The 17,473-nt window shown below is 45.3% G+C and overlaps 1 protein-coding gene across 1 annotated transcript in view; it reads right to left on the minus strand.

Annotated features, from left to right (window-relative positions):
• The window catches only part of ATF7IP2 (activating transcription factor 7 interacting protein 2), a 93,550-nt gene extending 79,172 nt beyond the window's left edge, over positions 1 to 14,378 (minus strand). Inside the window, exon 1 of the mRNA XM_056534727.1 lies at positions 14,102 to 14,378. Within this exon, the coding sequence (XP_056390702.1) occupies positions 14,102 to 14,128 (27 nt within the window). The 5' untranslated portion in view covers positions 14,129 to 14,378. The remainder of the gene's footprint in view (positions 1 to 14,101) is intronic.
• Positions 14,379 to 17,473: the final 3,095 nt, after the last annotated feature.

Genomic DNA, 17,473 nt, shown 5'->3' on the forward strand with positions numbered 1-17,473 from the left:
AGAAGAGAAGGAATCATACAAAGTGGTGTTCTGAAGTAATTTAGAGTTTTTTTGCTTACGTGCAGGAAATTTACCTCAACTGTCATCGTAAGACAGCTCCTTTAAGAAAAAAAAGTATACAGGAATAGGTAGGGCTCACATGAGGTTTGTACCCTCGGTGCCGCTGTTAACAAAATGTCTACCCAACATATGCAGGCACAGAGAGGCACTGACCCCACTGATTTAAATTGACCAGTACACAGTCAGCTACATTTGGGTTATTTTACGGGTGTACAAGTTTTGAATCGGCCCCAAAAGCATAGAACACCATGTTGATGTGTCCATGCACAGATACATCAACACCCCATTTACCTGGCCATCAGTAGCTGAGCGGTGAGGTGCTGACACCTCTGCAGTTCAGCAGTTCGGTGTCCGCTGAGAACGGCACTGGAAGCAGTTGGTTCTATACTACATGTAGTTGCAGTGCCGCATTACTGCCAACTCCGCCTATAGATCTGGGTGCAAATTTCTTAAGGGCACCAATTTGCTGGTTGGAAAAAGTCCTTATAGAGGTTTAAGCCAGAAAGAGAAGCAAGGAAAGAACAACTCCAAAAACATGTCACCTTTGAAACACTGGTTCTCACTGCACTGTAATCATGTATATGGTCTGCAGAACCTGTGTACAGCTGGTATCAGCTATATCATGGCTCTGGTATCATAGGGCATATTGGTTTGTGTACATTGGGTTTTTATTCAGAATCAGTAAGGTAGTATGATCCATTCACTTGGAGGTGGTAAGTTTAGTGGTTCTGGTCTGGCAGAATAATTTGTTCCTGGTATATCGTCTTTTTTTATTTAAAGAGGTACTCCGGAAGAAGTTTTTATTTATTTTTTATATGCCCAATTTGCCCTCCTGCAAAAAAAAAAAAAAAAAAAAAAAACCTTTATTTACTTCTCGTATCACTGCTCTGGTCCCAGGTGTGATTCTATTCTTGGTGCCAGGGGCCTCAACAATGAGGTGTCCCAACACCAGAAGGGTGGGACTCCAAGTAAAGCATTGCACTGCGGACAGGAGCAGCAATAGCGGAGGCACCATAAGTTAACTCATGTAACTTATTTTCCATTTTACTGGGCTGTATGAGGGCTAATTCTTTTGCACACAGGGATCTGTAGTTTTTATCAGATTCTTTGATGGGACTTTTTGATCACTTTATCCTTCATTTTTCTCATTATATATTATATAATATATGTGACCAATAATCTGCATTTTTGTTTTTTGGAAGAAGGTCATTGTGATACCGAAACACATGTAGGGGCTGGTGCTCCTGTAGCTCCTTGGCAAATGACATATGGATAGTATGCACAAAAATTTTTTTTGCAATATTACTATTAATGGCAACTACTAGATCATGTCTCTAATGTAAACCTTGTCATGCCATCAGTGTTATACAATGTTTGATATCTGTATGAGGCGATATTGCATTGGAATATATTTAAATGGGCACTGTTATGAAGTAAAAAAATTGATATGTTGTAGGACTTAAGTACTACAACTTATCTCTAATATACTTTAATTAAAAAAAGTGATTTTAAACAAGTTTAAAATCACTTAAATTCGGCCACTAGGGGTCACCCTCCTAGTGGCCGAATGCATTCGGCAGTGACGTCACTACTGAATTTCGACTCATTTAAGCCTGGCAATGAGTCGAAATTCAGGCACTGCGGTGCTCGCTCCTGCCTGTTAAACAGGCGAGAGCGAGCACGCTGATAGCTGGGGCTGTGCGCATTGGCCAGCTCCACTGGCCTTGCGCACGGCCCCACCCGCCACCGTTACCCTGTCCCCAAGAGCGCTACCATCACCGCTAGCGGGGTCCCTGTGCCCACTAGCGCGGCTCTGTTCCCCGTCCATGTCAGCTCTCAGGGTACGGGAACAGATTTAAAAGCCTTGCGCGCAGCTAACGTAGTACTGCACATGCGCAGTACTACACAAATAGCGTAGGGCTAGCGCCAGGCTCCTAGCGCTGCCTACGTTAGCCCTACGCTATTTGCGTAGTGCTGAGACTGCGCAGTACTACGTTAGCCGCGCGCAAGGCTTTTAAATCTATTCCCGTACCCTGAGAGCTGCCCGGGACGGGGAACAGAGCCACGCTTGGCATTCTTGTGACATCGATAGTGGGCACAGGGACCCCGCTAGCGGTGATGGTAGCGATCACGCTCGCGAGAGGCATTCTTGTGACACTATACAATAGGGTGCCTCCAGCTGTTTCTCAACTACAATTCTCAGCATGGCCTGACAGCTAATAGCAATCATGGCATGCTAGGAGTTGTAGTTGGGAAACAGCTGGAGGCACCCTATTAGATAAATGTGAGGGCGGAAGCAAGCGCCCAGCAAGGCGTCAGTGACGTCACGCCTGTTGGGAAGCGCTGCTTCCTGCCCTGCTTTATAGAGCAGATTTAGAAGCACTAAATCTGCTCTATTAAAGCAATAAAAAAAAAAAATTTGAAGCCAGGTAGGGGGTTAGGGCTAGATTACTACTAGGTAGGGACATATTAGATTATATAGTACTTGGTGGGAGCTACCCTTTAATGAGCACCTTTAAATCATTGTGGTAATCTTAATATATTTGTATGATTTTATCATGTGTCTGAATTAATACATTTTATTTTAGGACTTCGTGCAGCCCCGTGTGCATAATTTTTTTTTTTTTTTTTTTGGTACACTGGGACAAATATTACTTTTTTACTAATAGTTACCTAGGGGATACTTAATTTGATATAGGATTTAGTCTGCACACAGTAATACTAAATACTCTATCGGCATATAGCACACTTTTAAAACTAAAATACGATGCCCTACCTGCGTGTTATATTCCGATAAATCATCCGCCGGGTCCTCAGCACTTTAGATCAGTGACCAGCGGTAGCTGCCGTTACTGACGAATTACATCCCTCCTGTGCTTGTTTCAGACATTTAATGATCCAGGGTGTACTTGTATGCCCTTGTTCATTAAGTCCCACAGGGCAAGGGCGTACATGTAAACCAAATGTTGTCTAGGGGTTAATATCTTTCTGCCTGACTGGGCCAGTAGATTTGCTGCCCATTGAAAAATCATGTGTGAACTAGAGACATAACATGTATTGATGGGACAGATTATCGATCACTAAAATCTAAGGATCAGAGAAGTACAGTCAATTAAAACCAGTCACGCAATTAAAACAGTCACACCCCCTCCCATAGACTTGCACTGAGGGGGCAGGGCTATGACGTCACGAGCTCCCAGCGCTGGCTCCAGTGTTTGGAACAGTTTGTTCCAAAAGCTGAGCAGCGGAGTACCCCTTTAAAACAGCAAATGTACAACATGCACTTCAGTATAAGTCCAGTGCCCCTTGGTAATAGCTCAATGTGTTTTTTGCGACCATTGTCCCAATTATAAGCAAATGTTCTGCAAGCATACAACCACTTGAATGCATTGCACTTCCAATGGTTTGGAACTCACAGATTTTAAATCATAAGTGTGTCAAGTTATTTTATGGGAGAATGTGCCCTGAATAACTTTAAAAAAAAATACTATGAGGGTACGTTCACACGTGCGGATTTACAGCGTATTTTATGCTGCAAATCCGATGGTGAAGGCCCACTCTATGCTGGCTTTACATGTGCCTGCTCGTAGTGGCAATACGCCGCTACCGGCAGACACACCGCGATGTGAGAGTCGCAGTATACTCTCACATCGCGGGAGCTCTCTGCCTAGCTCAGAGCAGGGAGAGAGGCCGCGATGTGCGAGTACGCCGCGCACATCGCTGCAGAGTGTCTGCTGGTAGCCAGCAGGCACATGTAATGGCAGCATAGAGCGGGGCCCTACACCAGCGGATCCGCAGCTAAATACGCTGCGAAATTCTGCGCGTGTGAACGCACCCTAAGCACCTAGAACAAGTCTGTTATCTGGAAGCCAAGCATGCGATCTCTGCCATAAGGCCACAGACAGCAGGGGCGGAGGCACCCCCCTCACAGCCAGTGCACTGCACCCGTCCTGGGATACTCTAATACTCTGCCCAAGCCCCTGTGTGAACATGGTGTATACCCAACACAATGCTAATGTGTACAAAGAGGGACTATTGCCTTGTAAGATGCTCTGCAGTGGACCCCTGTATGTATATGGCATATAACCCCTTAGAACACAAAATCCCGGCAAGAACAGAGAATTTATATCCACTTAGATGCTCTGTAGCCAGATCATAGCTGAATAAAAAAGGGGACAGGGCTCCAAAACGGTGCAACAGATGCAAGAGGCTCTAGGCTTAATGTGCAAATCTAAAAAAAAATCCTGCTACACAGATCCTGCATATGGTGCTTGGAAAAACACGGCAGTTTTGGTTTGTCCTGAATCCAACTGTACCCCAACATGCCCCTGCCTGTCCTATTAATGCATTGAATAACTTTATGGTTGTATCTTGGTAAGGCACTTAGCATTAACTAGGAGAATAGAGGGAGGTGACCACCACACCCAGTAATGCATGGAGCCAAAAAATTTGTAGCTCAGATGCTGTTCCTGGGATGCCAGCAGGAGGAGGGCTCGATATGGGGCATTAACAGAAGTGCATACTCTGCACCATATTGGCTTTCTAATAAAAGCTTTTCTTTCTCCTGCATTGGGGCCTTGCTTATATAGAATTTTGTCGAATGCAGTATTGGGCTCACTTGAAAGAGTGAATTAACTAGATCATCAAAACTGATGCTCTTATTTGTCTAATTATATTATATATACGGTATTATATATACTGATGGGGCCTCTCAATGTCCGTCTGAAAAGAAGTGACCGCTTTTGCGCTTTGTAGCATGGGTAAGGCCACACTAGCATGGGCTTTACTTCTGAGTTTTCCCAGCAGCTGATGGAGGACACATGCTCCACGGCTGTGAATGTCCCGGGTCACATGAACAAGATAGCAGATGCCCTGCCTTCACAGAAATGAACACTGTCAAAAGTTTCTCTCACATTCCAGTAGTTGGAGGATCAATTGTGTTTACTTTGAGGGATATAGACTTGTTTGTCAGCACAGATCCAGAAATTTGAGGATAGATGCATGGAGGATAGATGAACTATCATTGGCTCAAATTCTGCAGACGAAAGAGAAAAAGAAGAGCTATCCAAAATTGTCCAATCTATTCATTATGGCCGTCCTTGGCCTGCACAGGATGGTAATAAAGGAAAAGTACTACTGGAATGACTAGAGTGCTATAAAGAATACCTGTCATCAAACCATATTTTCTTATCTAACTCAGATTAGATTCCTTAACTATTCCTCTCATGCCCTTAAACGTTTCTTCTGAGCTTTAAATAGCTCTGTATCACACCTTACCCCTTGCTCACATTGTGTGAGCTCACAGCAGGAGAAAGTGGGTGTTCCCCAGCAGGCACAACGTCACAGGAGCCTGCGAGAGCTGCGCCGCCCGGAGGAGACCAAACTAACTGTTCGACTTGTGCAGGGAACAGAACAGAGCGACCTAGTGAAATTTTTTTCAATCACATTAAAACATATAAAAGTTGAGAATTTTAACAGCAAGTAAAAAGCAAAGTGTCATAATTACATAAGGAACAAAATATTAAAAGTTTAGTTTGGTGACAGGTACTCTAAAGCACACCTGTCAGATCCAATAAAAAACACACATATATCACTCAGTACCTAATCCTGACCATGTACATTTAATTTTTATGTGTCTAGCACCTTTGTTTATTCTTTTATTCCACTTTTAATTTAGCTCACTAGTTTGAATTCCTCTCAAAGGGAGGGGGTGTGGCCTCACTGCAGGTCTCCGCCCTCTCCCTCAGTATGCTGTCTGCTCACATCTCCCCTAGCATTAACAAAACTACAGCTCCTAGCTTGTCCTCACTGACAGTAGCGGGACACAAGCTGACGGTGTGCTCACAGCTGCCAATCAAGGAAGTGTGTCCATGACGCATGGACACAGCAGGACTAGTATGTGTTCAAGCAGGCAGGGGGCTTTTTCAGTATAAAATACTGAAAAATTTATACCGAAAGCAATTGCAAAACCTATTGGTTTTGCATGCTTTACAACATATCAAAAGTTTTTGTATCTGGCTCAACTACCACAACTAATGTGGATTGCAGCCTTGATAAATTGTTCTTATACCCAGCGTTCACAGAACAGACAGACAATCTCATAAATTGTGAATTCAGGTAGAAGAAAGACATGGTCGCACATCTACATATTGTAATTTGATCTAATTGCTTCTCAGCATAAATTAAAAAACTAACAGGTTGTACCTTTTGATCAAAACGTATACTAACAACCTGTTAGTTTTTGAAATTATGCTGAGAAGCAATTAGATCAGAATACAAAATTGTGGATGTGCGGCCATGTCTGTTTTTTCAACCTGGATTCACAATCTCATAAATTGGTCGCTTAAAATGTAAAATACAAAAACGATATTTTCTGATTTCTATAGCTGAAGATCCGAAGTTAGAGGACGCAATGAACCTTTTGATCTGTGTTTTGGCCTTGAATATCATACTTCCGAATTCAACAGCAAATAGAGTATATCTAAGACTATTCAAAGCTACCACGGCGGCTAAGCCTATAGCAGGGGTGTGGAAATTTAAAAAAAAAACTACTTGTCCAAGGGACTAAAGCGGAACACAATCTACTTGTCCCTCAAGAAAATCCACTTGTCCTGGCAGATAAAATAATTTCAACCAAAATAGTCTGATCCCCCCCACTAGACCACCAGGGATGGATATAAGATCCCTTTAGACACTGCTGACAGCGATGATCTAATGGGTTAATAGGCAATCGCAGCATGCCGGGATATTAGCGGCCGGAGAGCTGTAGCTCCTCTTACACCCCAGACAGCCCAGATAAGTCTACATGTAACTTTTTGATCACCTTATGAAAAATGTCTCATATGAAGTGACCAAAAATTAGCAATTCTGGACTATTATTTACATTTACACCGTTCACCATACGGTTTAATTAACATCATATTTTAATAGTCTGGACATTTCCACATGCAGCGATACCACTTATGTTTATTTTTGTACATTATTTTTATTTAAAGAAAATTGGAAACTTTTATTAGGAAAGGGGCTTATTCACATATTTATGCACCTTTTAAAATATTTTAATCACAATTTTTCAGTCTCAATAGGGACTTATGTGTTACTGGGGGGGGGGGGGGGGGGGGTTCTGCTTCTCCAGTTTATATGGTGCATTTTATTTACTATAATTTGTGTCAGAAAATGCTGGAAGTTGCATTTAGTTACTAGATAACTACAACTCCCAGCATGCCCTGATGCAGCCTATGTTTGTGTGGGTGTTGCAGCATGTTGCACTGTATAGTAGGACAGTTAAGGTTATTGTGTAACATGCTGGGAGTTGTAGTTTTGGTTTGTGTCAGCTGCAGACCCATAGGATGTGTCAAGGAATACTGGGAATTGCAGTTAGAAACTACAACTCCCAGCATGCCCTGATGCAGTCTATAGCTCTGCAGCTGACCCGAACCAAAACTACAACTCCCAGCATGTTACACTTTATAGTTCTACAGTTTAGGTTATGGTCCAACATGCTGGGTGTTGTAGTTTTGGTTCGGTTGTGTTTGCGTGCATCCGTGGGGCTCTTGGTCGTCGGGTGAGTATGAAGAGGCAGGATTCTGGGGGTGCAATTTACTGCGGGTGCCACTAAAAATAAATAAAATTAGATGGCACAACTGCCCTAATGCCCGACGTGACAGTCCGCTCCTATACAAAACATTCATGCATACACATATCATACATGCACCAGCCACTGCCCCATATCATACATACACACACACCCCCGCCACTGCCCCCCACATCATACATTACATACACACATACACTCACACCATACATATGCACACATCACACATACATCCGCCGCTGCCCACCCCATATCATACATACACACACCCCCGTCACTGCCCCCACCACATCATACATTACATACACTTACACCATACATATGCACACATCATACATGCACCAGCCACTGCCCCATATCATACATACACACACCCCCCCACCACTGCCCCCCACATCATACATTACATACACTCACACCATACATATACACCATACATATGCACACATCATACATACACCCGCCGCTGCCCACCCATCATACATACATACACACATCACATACACACACATCACACTTAGACATTATACACACATCATACATTACATATACATCACACATAGACAGACATCATACACACATACACTCACACCATACATATCCACCAGTGTTTCCCAACCAGGGTGCCTCCAGCTGTTGCAAAACTACAACTCCCAGCATGCCCAGGGCATGCTGGGAGTTGTAGTTTTGCAACAGCTGGAGGCACCCTGGTTGGGAAACACTGATATACACCATACATACACCTGCCGCTGCCCCCCCATCATACATTACACACACACCCATCACACATACACTCACACCCTACATATACAACCACCCTTCCTGCCGCCGCCTGTATTCTTGGTCTCCTCACCTGAGCCGCCATGAGTGGACATCAGAGCTGTAGTCCCGGCCGGTGTGAGGTGACATTTCCGTCCTCCCCCTCCTGCTCTGTGTTTTCCCCGTGCAAACTAGCAACCTCCCCGTGGTGGATTAGGTCCTGTCTAGACAGAGCAGGGGGAGCTGTGTGCGGGGGATGGAGCTGTGCACGGAGCTGTCTACATCCCTTCTCTCACCCTGCTGTGTCTTCTGAGCTCTGTCCATCCTCCGGGAGGGGAGATAAGGGGGGTCTGCAGTCAGCTGGAGGCCGCCGCCCCCTACATACACTCTGAGCTCCGGTGTGAGGTGGAGACTTCCATCCGCTCCTGCGCCTCACACCAGCATTACAGAAAAATAAGGGGGAAATCTGTCTGTCCCTGCTAGCCCGATACAGGGCTAAATCTAAACAATTCACCTGCCCGGCACCCAAAACTACTTGCCCCGGGCGTCGGGCTATAGGATTTCCACATCCCTGCTATAGTTCCAAAATATGCACCTATGTGGAATACTGATCTGCTTTTAACATTTATGGGGAGTTTTTCCAGATTTTTAGGGCATTTTTCCCCGATTCAGAGTTTTCCTTTAAAAAATTTCATTCTTTATTAATTCTTCTTTAAAACAATGCTTGATTCACTGTCAAATGTAGAACATGTAATGGGCACCAAATTTTCTTTTCCTATGAACCTGGGAATGGCCCTGGCAGAGACAGGTGTGCAGTAAAGAGCTGCTTGCCGGCCGATCAAACAATCCTCTCTACTGGTTTATCCGAGTTGTCTGGAGCCTGTCTGCTGTATGTGTGCCATCATAAAAACTGTTTCCAACAACTCCGAACAGCTTGATCAGTACGTCGTAGATGGCAGACAGTTCATCAAAATGACAATCCAGCTTCTCTTAGGCCACTGATGTGCCCCCTCTCAAAGTCTGGTCGTCAGGGTCAAATGTCTGAGTATGTTGTAAAGGCATGTATAGCAGTCAACGATCTCTTACCAAGAGGTACACTACTGCAAAGTAGCCTCAGAGCCTATTGCTAGGCCAGTAGAGGAAGTACTTTTATGCCCTCGTTAAGACCCATTGTCTAACCAGAAACTAACTACGGAAAGGAAATGTCGGGTCCTTCAACCACTGATACGTATACCCTTGGAGATAAATTATAATATATCAATCAACTTAAATCTACCAATGAGGCCACAGATGTATACACAAGTAAGCTAAAATGTTCATTTTTTTATTAGAAATTACAATAAAAAGACATTGCCTCACAATAAAGTGCTCGGAAAAATTGCATCATATATATATTACAGAATGGAAGACAAATGATCCAGGGTAGGGTATAGGATACAGGTGATTAACCTGATCTAACCGACCCTGCCTAGTCTAACCCCTTGCCCTGACTAGAATAAGTGTGGACAGGGACAAGGGATATAAATGATGTACAGAACCAAGAATACCAAACATAGAAAAATAGACAATAAAATGACACAATATGTCTAAACTCTTACTCCTTATAACCTACGCGTTTCACCCTAACTTGTAATTTGGGGTTCATCAGGGCTCGGAGGAGCAGTCAACATACCTTTGTATATATTAATTAATAAACAAAACACCACATATGTAATTGTAACAATACAAAAGATAGTGAGGCACATATAACAAATAGATCACAAGTAATCGCTGCACGATGATGCTGAGTCAAAAATAGATACTGCAGATAAATTAGATGAATTCATCCACTTAGGCCACAAGTGTAGAAATGGGAATCCTTGATTTTGCTTTCGATAGATGTATCAGTACATCCCTTGCCCAAATAGAGACTTCTCATATAGTTGTATGTACTCAAAAATCGCTGAATGAAGTGCTATTAGGATACACAACCCTCAATTACCGGTACTACTGGAGCCCTGGTTCAAATAATCCACGGGTACCAAATGGGGTTACTAGCTGATATAGGTCAGACGTATCACAAAACACTATAGACTCCTATTGATAATCACGCAAAAGGTGGCAGATAAATGGCAGTTCCGCTTCCCTAATATGGAAAATCCCGGGAGATGATACACTCCCGATCTCTGGTGTCCATTGTATGGACTCAGCGTGCGGCGTCAACCAGACCACACCTGTAATCATATACATAACTGCAGCAATCTGACATTTTGCAGCAATCTGACATTTCTATCTGGGTGCATTTTTTTTTTGTCAATCATTAGATTTACATGGGTAGGTTGTTCTAAACTTTTGTAGGAACACAGCAGTAATACATACATTGCATTAAATAGTACTAAACTACAACTTGTATTCAGAGCTAGTACTGGCTTAAGATCAGGGTTGATCAAATGTTTGTGCCCTTTATGCATCAATTAGTAGTTAACATGCTTTATTGTACCTACAATTTTAGCTGAAATGTCGCAGCATATATAGTTTTCCCAAATTATTTCCAGAATTACTACAACACGTATCTAAAGTAATGAATAGACTCATTTTTTTTTATCTTTTGAAGTCTGTGGCAGAATGAGCTGGAATCACGTGATCACTGCCAACGCGTGGCTCTCGGCGATCACTTTTCTCGGACAGTATTAGGAGGCAGCCGCCTATACCCTATGTTGCTGGGTGGCTGCCTATTCCCCTAGAATAAATACTGTCTGTAGGTCATGGATTCTTGGGCATAGTGGTTATCATGAATTCGCAAATTGGACGTCCAGTTATTTCCATATGTATCAACACTAATACAGTGATGTGCTGAGTCCTAAAAGCTGATTATCAGTGACCCTGCTGCCAATTATTGCTGTAGTCTGGTGATAAAATGTGAGCACTGTCAGTATGGAACCTCTGCATCGTGAGGGTCAGCAATGGGCAGTGTGACTGGTCTGCAGCTATTCAGCTCTATACATGGCAAGCTGGGATGAACGCCATGTGCTAAAGACTTATCATAGCCAATATAACCAACTTCAGCAGATCTTCCGCAGGATAGGGCCAGGCCGTACTTCAACCTTCAGTCTTGTGCCAGTTCACTAACTGTCCTTACTTGGATCACTTTGGTAGGTTCCAACCAATGTTCACAAGTCCAGTCATTTTGGAGACCCTCTTACCCATTTTACACATGACATTTTGTCCCTTATCAAGATGGCTCAGATCCTTCGGGCCCGTGCACACTAAAGAACTGCATTGCATTTCTGGGCGAAATTCTGGTAAAATAACGAACATGTTTATTGTTTCTGCGGAAACTCAGTCTACACAGTGCAGCCAGGTCCCATTAAAAACACTGTTAGGCTGCTGCAAGAGGAATTCTGCCCAGAAATGCTGCAGTAAGCTACATCTACATTACAGAATTTTTGAGCAGAGGAATTCTGATGCAGCAGCCTCCTACAGTCTTCAATGGGATTCTGCTGCACCGTGCAACTAAAATTTCAGACATGTTCACCCTTTCGGCAGACATGGACTCTTTGCCGTTAGAGACGAATCATGTCAGTGTCTTCACATCGCCGATTCATTAGGTTTGCAGCACACACAATGTCCGTCCGGAGAAATTCCGATAGAGTGCATGGGGTCTTACTCTTGCAACGTTCATTCCTAATACCTCCCACCCCCCCGGAGACGCCATTGTCCTGAGGTGCTACTGCTACCTGTCATTGGTTTCTATCTTATGGCTCATCAGTGTATGATTACAAGAACAATTAAAAAGCAAAATCAACCTGTGATAGGTTGCGAAGGGCAACAAAGCTTTCTTTTCAGACACTTAATAAACTTTCATTTTAGGTTCCGAAAAGTGGAGTATGCGTGCGTTATATGTCAGGATACCAGAAAGGTGTGCCAACAAATCCCACAGTGGGCCCACTGACTTGTTATATGTCAGGATACCAGAAGGGTGTGCCAACAAATCCCACAGTGGGCCCACTGACTTGTTATACATGTCAGGATACCAGAAGGGTGTGCCAACAAATACCACAGTGGGCCCACTGACTTGTTATATATGTCAGGATACCAAAAGGGTGTGCCAATACCACAGTGGGCCCACTGACTTGTTATATATGTCAGGATACCAGAAGGGTGTGCCAACAAATACCACAGTGGGCGCACTGACTTGTTATATATGTCAGGATACCAGAAGGGTGTGCCAACTATACCACAGTGGGCCCACTGACTTGTTATATATGTCAGGATACCAGATGGGTGTGCCAATACCACAGTGGGCCCACTGACTTGTTATATATGTCAGGATACCAGAAGGGTGTGCCAATACCACAGTGGGCCCACTGACTTGTTATATATGTCAGGATACCAGAAGGGTGTGCCAACTATACCACAGTGGGCCCACTGACTTGTTATATGTCAGGATACCAGAAGGGTGTGCCAACAAATCGCACAGTGGGCCCACTGACTTGTTATATGTCAGGATACCAGAAGGGTGTGCCAACTATACCACAGTGGGCCCACTGACTTGTTATATGTCAGGATACCAGAAGGGTGTGCCAACAAATCCCACAGTGGGCCCACTGACTTGTTATATGTCAGGATACCAGAAGGGTGTGCCAACTATACCACAGTGGGCCCACTGACTTGTTATATGTCAGGATACCAGAAGGGTGTGCCAACAAATCCCACAGTGGGCCCACTGACTTGTTATATGTCAGGATACCAGAAGGGTGTGCCAACTATACCACAGTGGGCCCACTGACTTGTTATATGTCAGGATACCAGAAGGGTGTGCCAACAAATCCCACAGTGGGCCCACTGACTTGTTATATGTCAGGATACCAGAAGGGTGTGCCAACTATACCACAGTGGGCCCACTGACTTGTTATATGTCAGGATACCAGAAGGGTGTGCCAACTATACCACAGTGGGCCCACTGACTTGTTATATGTCAGGATACCAGAAGGGTGTGCCAACAAATCCCACAGTGGGCCCACTGACTTGTTATATGTCAGGATACCAGAAGGGTGTGCCAACTATACCACAGTGGGCCCACTGACTTGTTATATGTCAGGATACCAGAAGGGTGTGCCAACAAATACCACAGTGGGCCCACTGACTTGTTATATGTCAGGATACCAGAAGGGTGTGCCAACTATACCACAGTGGGCCCACTGACTTGTTATATGTCAGGATACCAGAAGGGTGTGCCAACTATACCACAGTGGGCCCACTGACTTGTTATATGTCAGGATACCAGAAGGGTGTGCCAATACCACAGTGGGCCCACTGACTTGTTATATGTCAGGATACCAGAAGGGTGTGCCAATACCACAGTGGGCCCACTGACTTGTAATGGACAGTATGTAGAAATGAGTCTAGAGGTCAATCCATTAAAGTCAATGACCCCGCAGCAGCATATGTTGGCACATGACGCAGTGTAAGCCCAGTCTCAGACTGGTTTAGTTGCAGTAACTGTAGACTGACCACAGGGGGACCTAGCAACCACTCTCTATAAGACATAGCCTCATAAAGGAGGGTCCTGATCAAAACTTTGACTCTGCACATCTTTATTTATAACCTAATAGCACGGACAGCACTTGCACGGCTACCAGGCACATGTAAACTACGGTACTTTGTCATGCGTGTCCGGTGACACCACTCTCCGCTCTCTCCACTCACCTCCTCGTTACGTGCAGCCGCCTCCATCTCTAGCGCTGCTGCCGTTGCCCGGTCACGTGGAGGACCGTATCCGCTTGGTGCCAAACTTAGTCAACAGCAGCGGCCACGCCCCTCACCCCTGCGTCACGAACAGGGGGCGTGTCTGTTACGCGAATCATGTGATTAAAATAAAAACCGCGCGGAGGAGACGGACGGAGAGTCCGAGTGTGAGGAGGGGCTTGTCGGTAATAACATGGTGCCAGTATGAGGGGATGAGAGAGGGACCTATGCATTGTGCGATAGAGTGAGACATCCGTGAGCACAGCGCGGGATGGTGACCACATGTGTGGAAGAGCTCCCCCTGCCGGCACCAGGAAGTGCAGCAATATTTTGAGACTTTTAATCCAGCTGTTTTTTAATATTCATATTCCATTCTAAGAGGGGTGGTGGGAGGATGTTATCAGTTTTTGTATTTTCGTTTTTTCCTCATCACCTTTTAAAATTCATAACCCTCTCAATTTTCCACCTAAAAATCCATATTTTTGCTTTTTTTTTGCTTCACCAATTCTACTTTGCAGGGACATTAGTCATTTTACCCAAAAATCCACTCCGAAACGGAAAAAAAATCATTGTGCGACAAAATCGAAGAAAAAACGCCATTTTGTAAATTTTGGGGGCTTCCGTTTCTACGCAGTGCATATTTCTGCAAAAATGAGACCTTATCATTATTCTGTAGGTCCATACGATTGAAATGATACCCTACTTATCTAGGTTTGATTTTGTCGTACATCTGCAAAAAATCATAACTACATGCAGGAAAATGTTATACGTTTAAAAATGTCCTCTTCTGACCCCTATAATCTTTTTATTTTTCCACGTACAGAGCGGTATGAGGGTTCATTTTTTGCCCCATGATCTGAAGTTTTAATCGGTACCATTTTTGTTTTGATCTGACTTTTTGATCACTTTTTATTCATTTTTTAATGGTATAAAAAGTGACCAAAAAGACACTTTTTTGGACTTTGGAATTTTTTTTACGTGTACGCCATTGACCATGCGGTTTAATTAACAATATGTTTTTATAGTTCGGACATTTATGCACACGGCGATATCACATATGTTTATTTTTATTTACACTGTCTTATTTTTTTAATGTGAAAAGGGGGTGATTCAAACTTTTATTAGGGAAGGGTTTAAATGATCTTTGTTAACACTTTTCTTTTACTTTTTTTTTTGCAATGTTATAGTTCCTATAGGGGCCTATAACATTACATACACTGACCTTTTACACAGATCACTGGCATGTATTAACATGCCTGTGATCAGTGATATCGGCACTTGACTGCTCCTGCCTGGATCTCAAGCACGGAGCAGTAAATCGGCGATCGGACACCGAGGAGGCAGGTAGGGTCCCTCCCGGTGTCCTGTAAGCTGTTCGGGATGCCGCGATTTCACCGCAGCGGTCCCGAACAGCCCGACTGAGCAGCCAGGATAGTTTCACTTACGCTTCAGATGCGGCGGTCAGCTTTGATCGCCGCATCTGAAGGGTTAATACAGGGCATCACCGCGATCGGTGATGTCCCGTATTAGCCGTGGGTCCCGGGACCGTCGCAATATGACGCTGGCATATCGCGGGAGCCGGCGCAGGACATAAATATACGTCCTTCGTCGTTAAGGAGTTAAAGGGGTAACCTGAAGGGAATTTTTTTTTAAATCAACTGGTGCCAAAAAAATGTATACATATTTGTAAGTTACTTCTATTTAAAAATTGTAATCCTTCTAGTACTTATCAGCTGCTCTATGCTCCAGAGGAAGCTGTGTAGCTTCTACTCTGGACAGTTCCTAACATGGACAGAGGTGTCAGCAGAGAGCACATCCTGTGGTTTCAGTGTGTGCAGCTGTCGGGTGTGGCTCCATTTGCTCTCCAGACTTCCAGGCAGAGAAGCAGGTTTTTACATCGGGCTTTCCCAGGAGCGTGGCAGGCTCCTTGGGAGGGCTTTCCTGCATGGAGCCTCAGGCTTCTACCTCTCATTCCCGGCTGGCGAGAGGGGGGAAGAAAGTGTCTACAGCCGGATTCAAGGTCGGGGTGAGACGTTCCAGCAGGGCCCGCAGAAATGTGGAGCCCACTCCCCTGACCGGATCAGAGGGACATAAGGCATCAGCAAAGACCAGCGGTCCTTCTGTTACCCCGGAACCCCAGCAATAGGGGGCACGGGGACCAAGGGAGTCATTGGCGACATATGGCTCAAGGATACAAGCAAAGATGGCGGAGTACGAAGAGCTGGGCAGGAAGCTGAGGAGTCTGAGAGAGGACCTGAGATTTGCCCGCTACCAGGCTGACCAGGGCCCTACAGGTAAGAGGCAGAAGTTCACTGCCCAGGTGCGGGCTCTGAAGATAGAGGTGGCGGAGGTGGAGGAGGCCAAAAGAAAAATCTCTGAGGGGGCAGGATTCCTAAAAGAAAAACTGGTTAATGAGGAGAGATTCAAGGAAAGGAAGTATGGTGCATGCTGCCCTCAGGAGAGCAGTGAGGAGGAAGGAGGGGAGGAAGATGGCGGAGAGTCGGCTGTGGGAAGTGAAATGGATGCCACCCCTAGTGTGTGTGAGCCCCAGCCCCCCCAAGATAGCTACCCTGAGCCAGCCCAGGTGCGCTACCCTCCAGTGATGGGGAGACAGAGGAGAGCGGTGAGGAGGAGCTGGCCAGTGGGGGTTTGCTGCAAGCCATTATACAGCAGGAGTCCCCTACCCGTATGGAGGATTTTACCTTTGGTGAGGATCTCGGTAAAGATGATCTAGTAAAGAAAAGGAAGAAAAGGCAGAAGGTTCAGGAGACTGTGACTTATGTGTTTCGTCCTTTCCAGCAGTCCGGGCCAGCTGTAAAGTTGGTTCAGACTGCTGGGCCCCCCAAACTGCCAGTCCCCGTTTCTGTGGTGAAGCAGGGCCAGAAAGGGGGGTACAGCATGGCGTCCAAGACGGCAGAGGACGCTATAGAGCCAGCAAGTCCTATTGGGCTTAAGGTGAGCAGCCCTGGTGCTGCGGGAGCGCCCCAGGGTGGTGGGGGGCGTGTCCAGGCACCAGGGGCAAGCTATGCTACTGTTTGCTTGGGGAGCGGTTCCCCAGGTGTTGCTGGCACTGAGGGGCACTTCCCTGTGAGGGGGGGGAGTGTCCAGATAAGTAATATGTCTGTGTGCTTGGGGGGCGGTCCCCCGAGTGCCGTGGACATTACCGGCGCTGCAGGGCACTCCTCTGTGAGGGGGGGGGGGGGAGTGTCCGGGCATCGGGAGTGGAAAACGGTCGGTCTGTGTGTTCTGTGGGTGCTGCGGGGCACTCTCCTGTGAGGGGGGAGAGTGTCCGAGTGCCAGTGCCAGCCTCAGAGCCCCTGCAGTCGGGAAGAC

This window comes from Hyla sarda, chromosome 8 (genome assembly GCF_029499605.1).
Source record: "Hyla sarda isolate aHylSar1 chromosome 8, aHylSar1.hap1, whole genome shotgun sequence".
NCBI lineage: Eukaryota > Metazoa > Chordata > Amphibia > Anura > Hylidae > Hyla > Hyla sarda.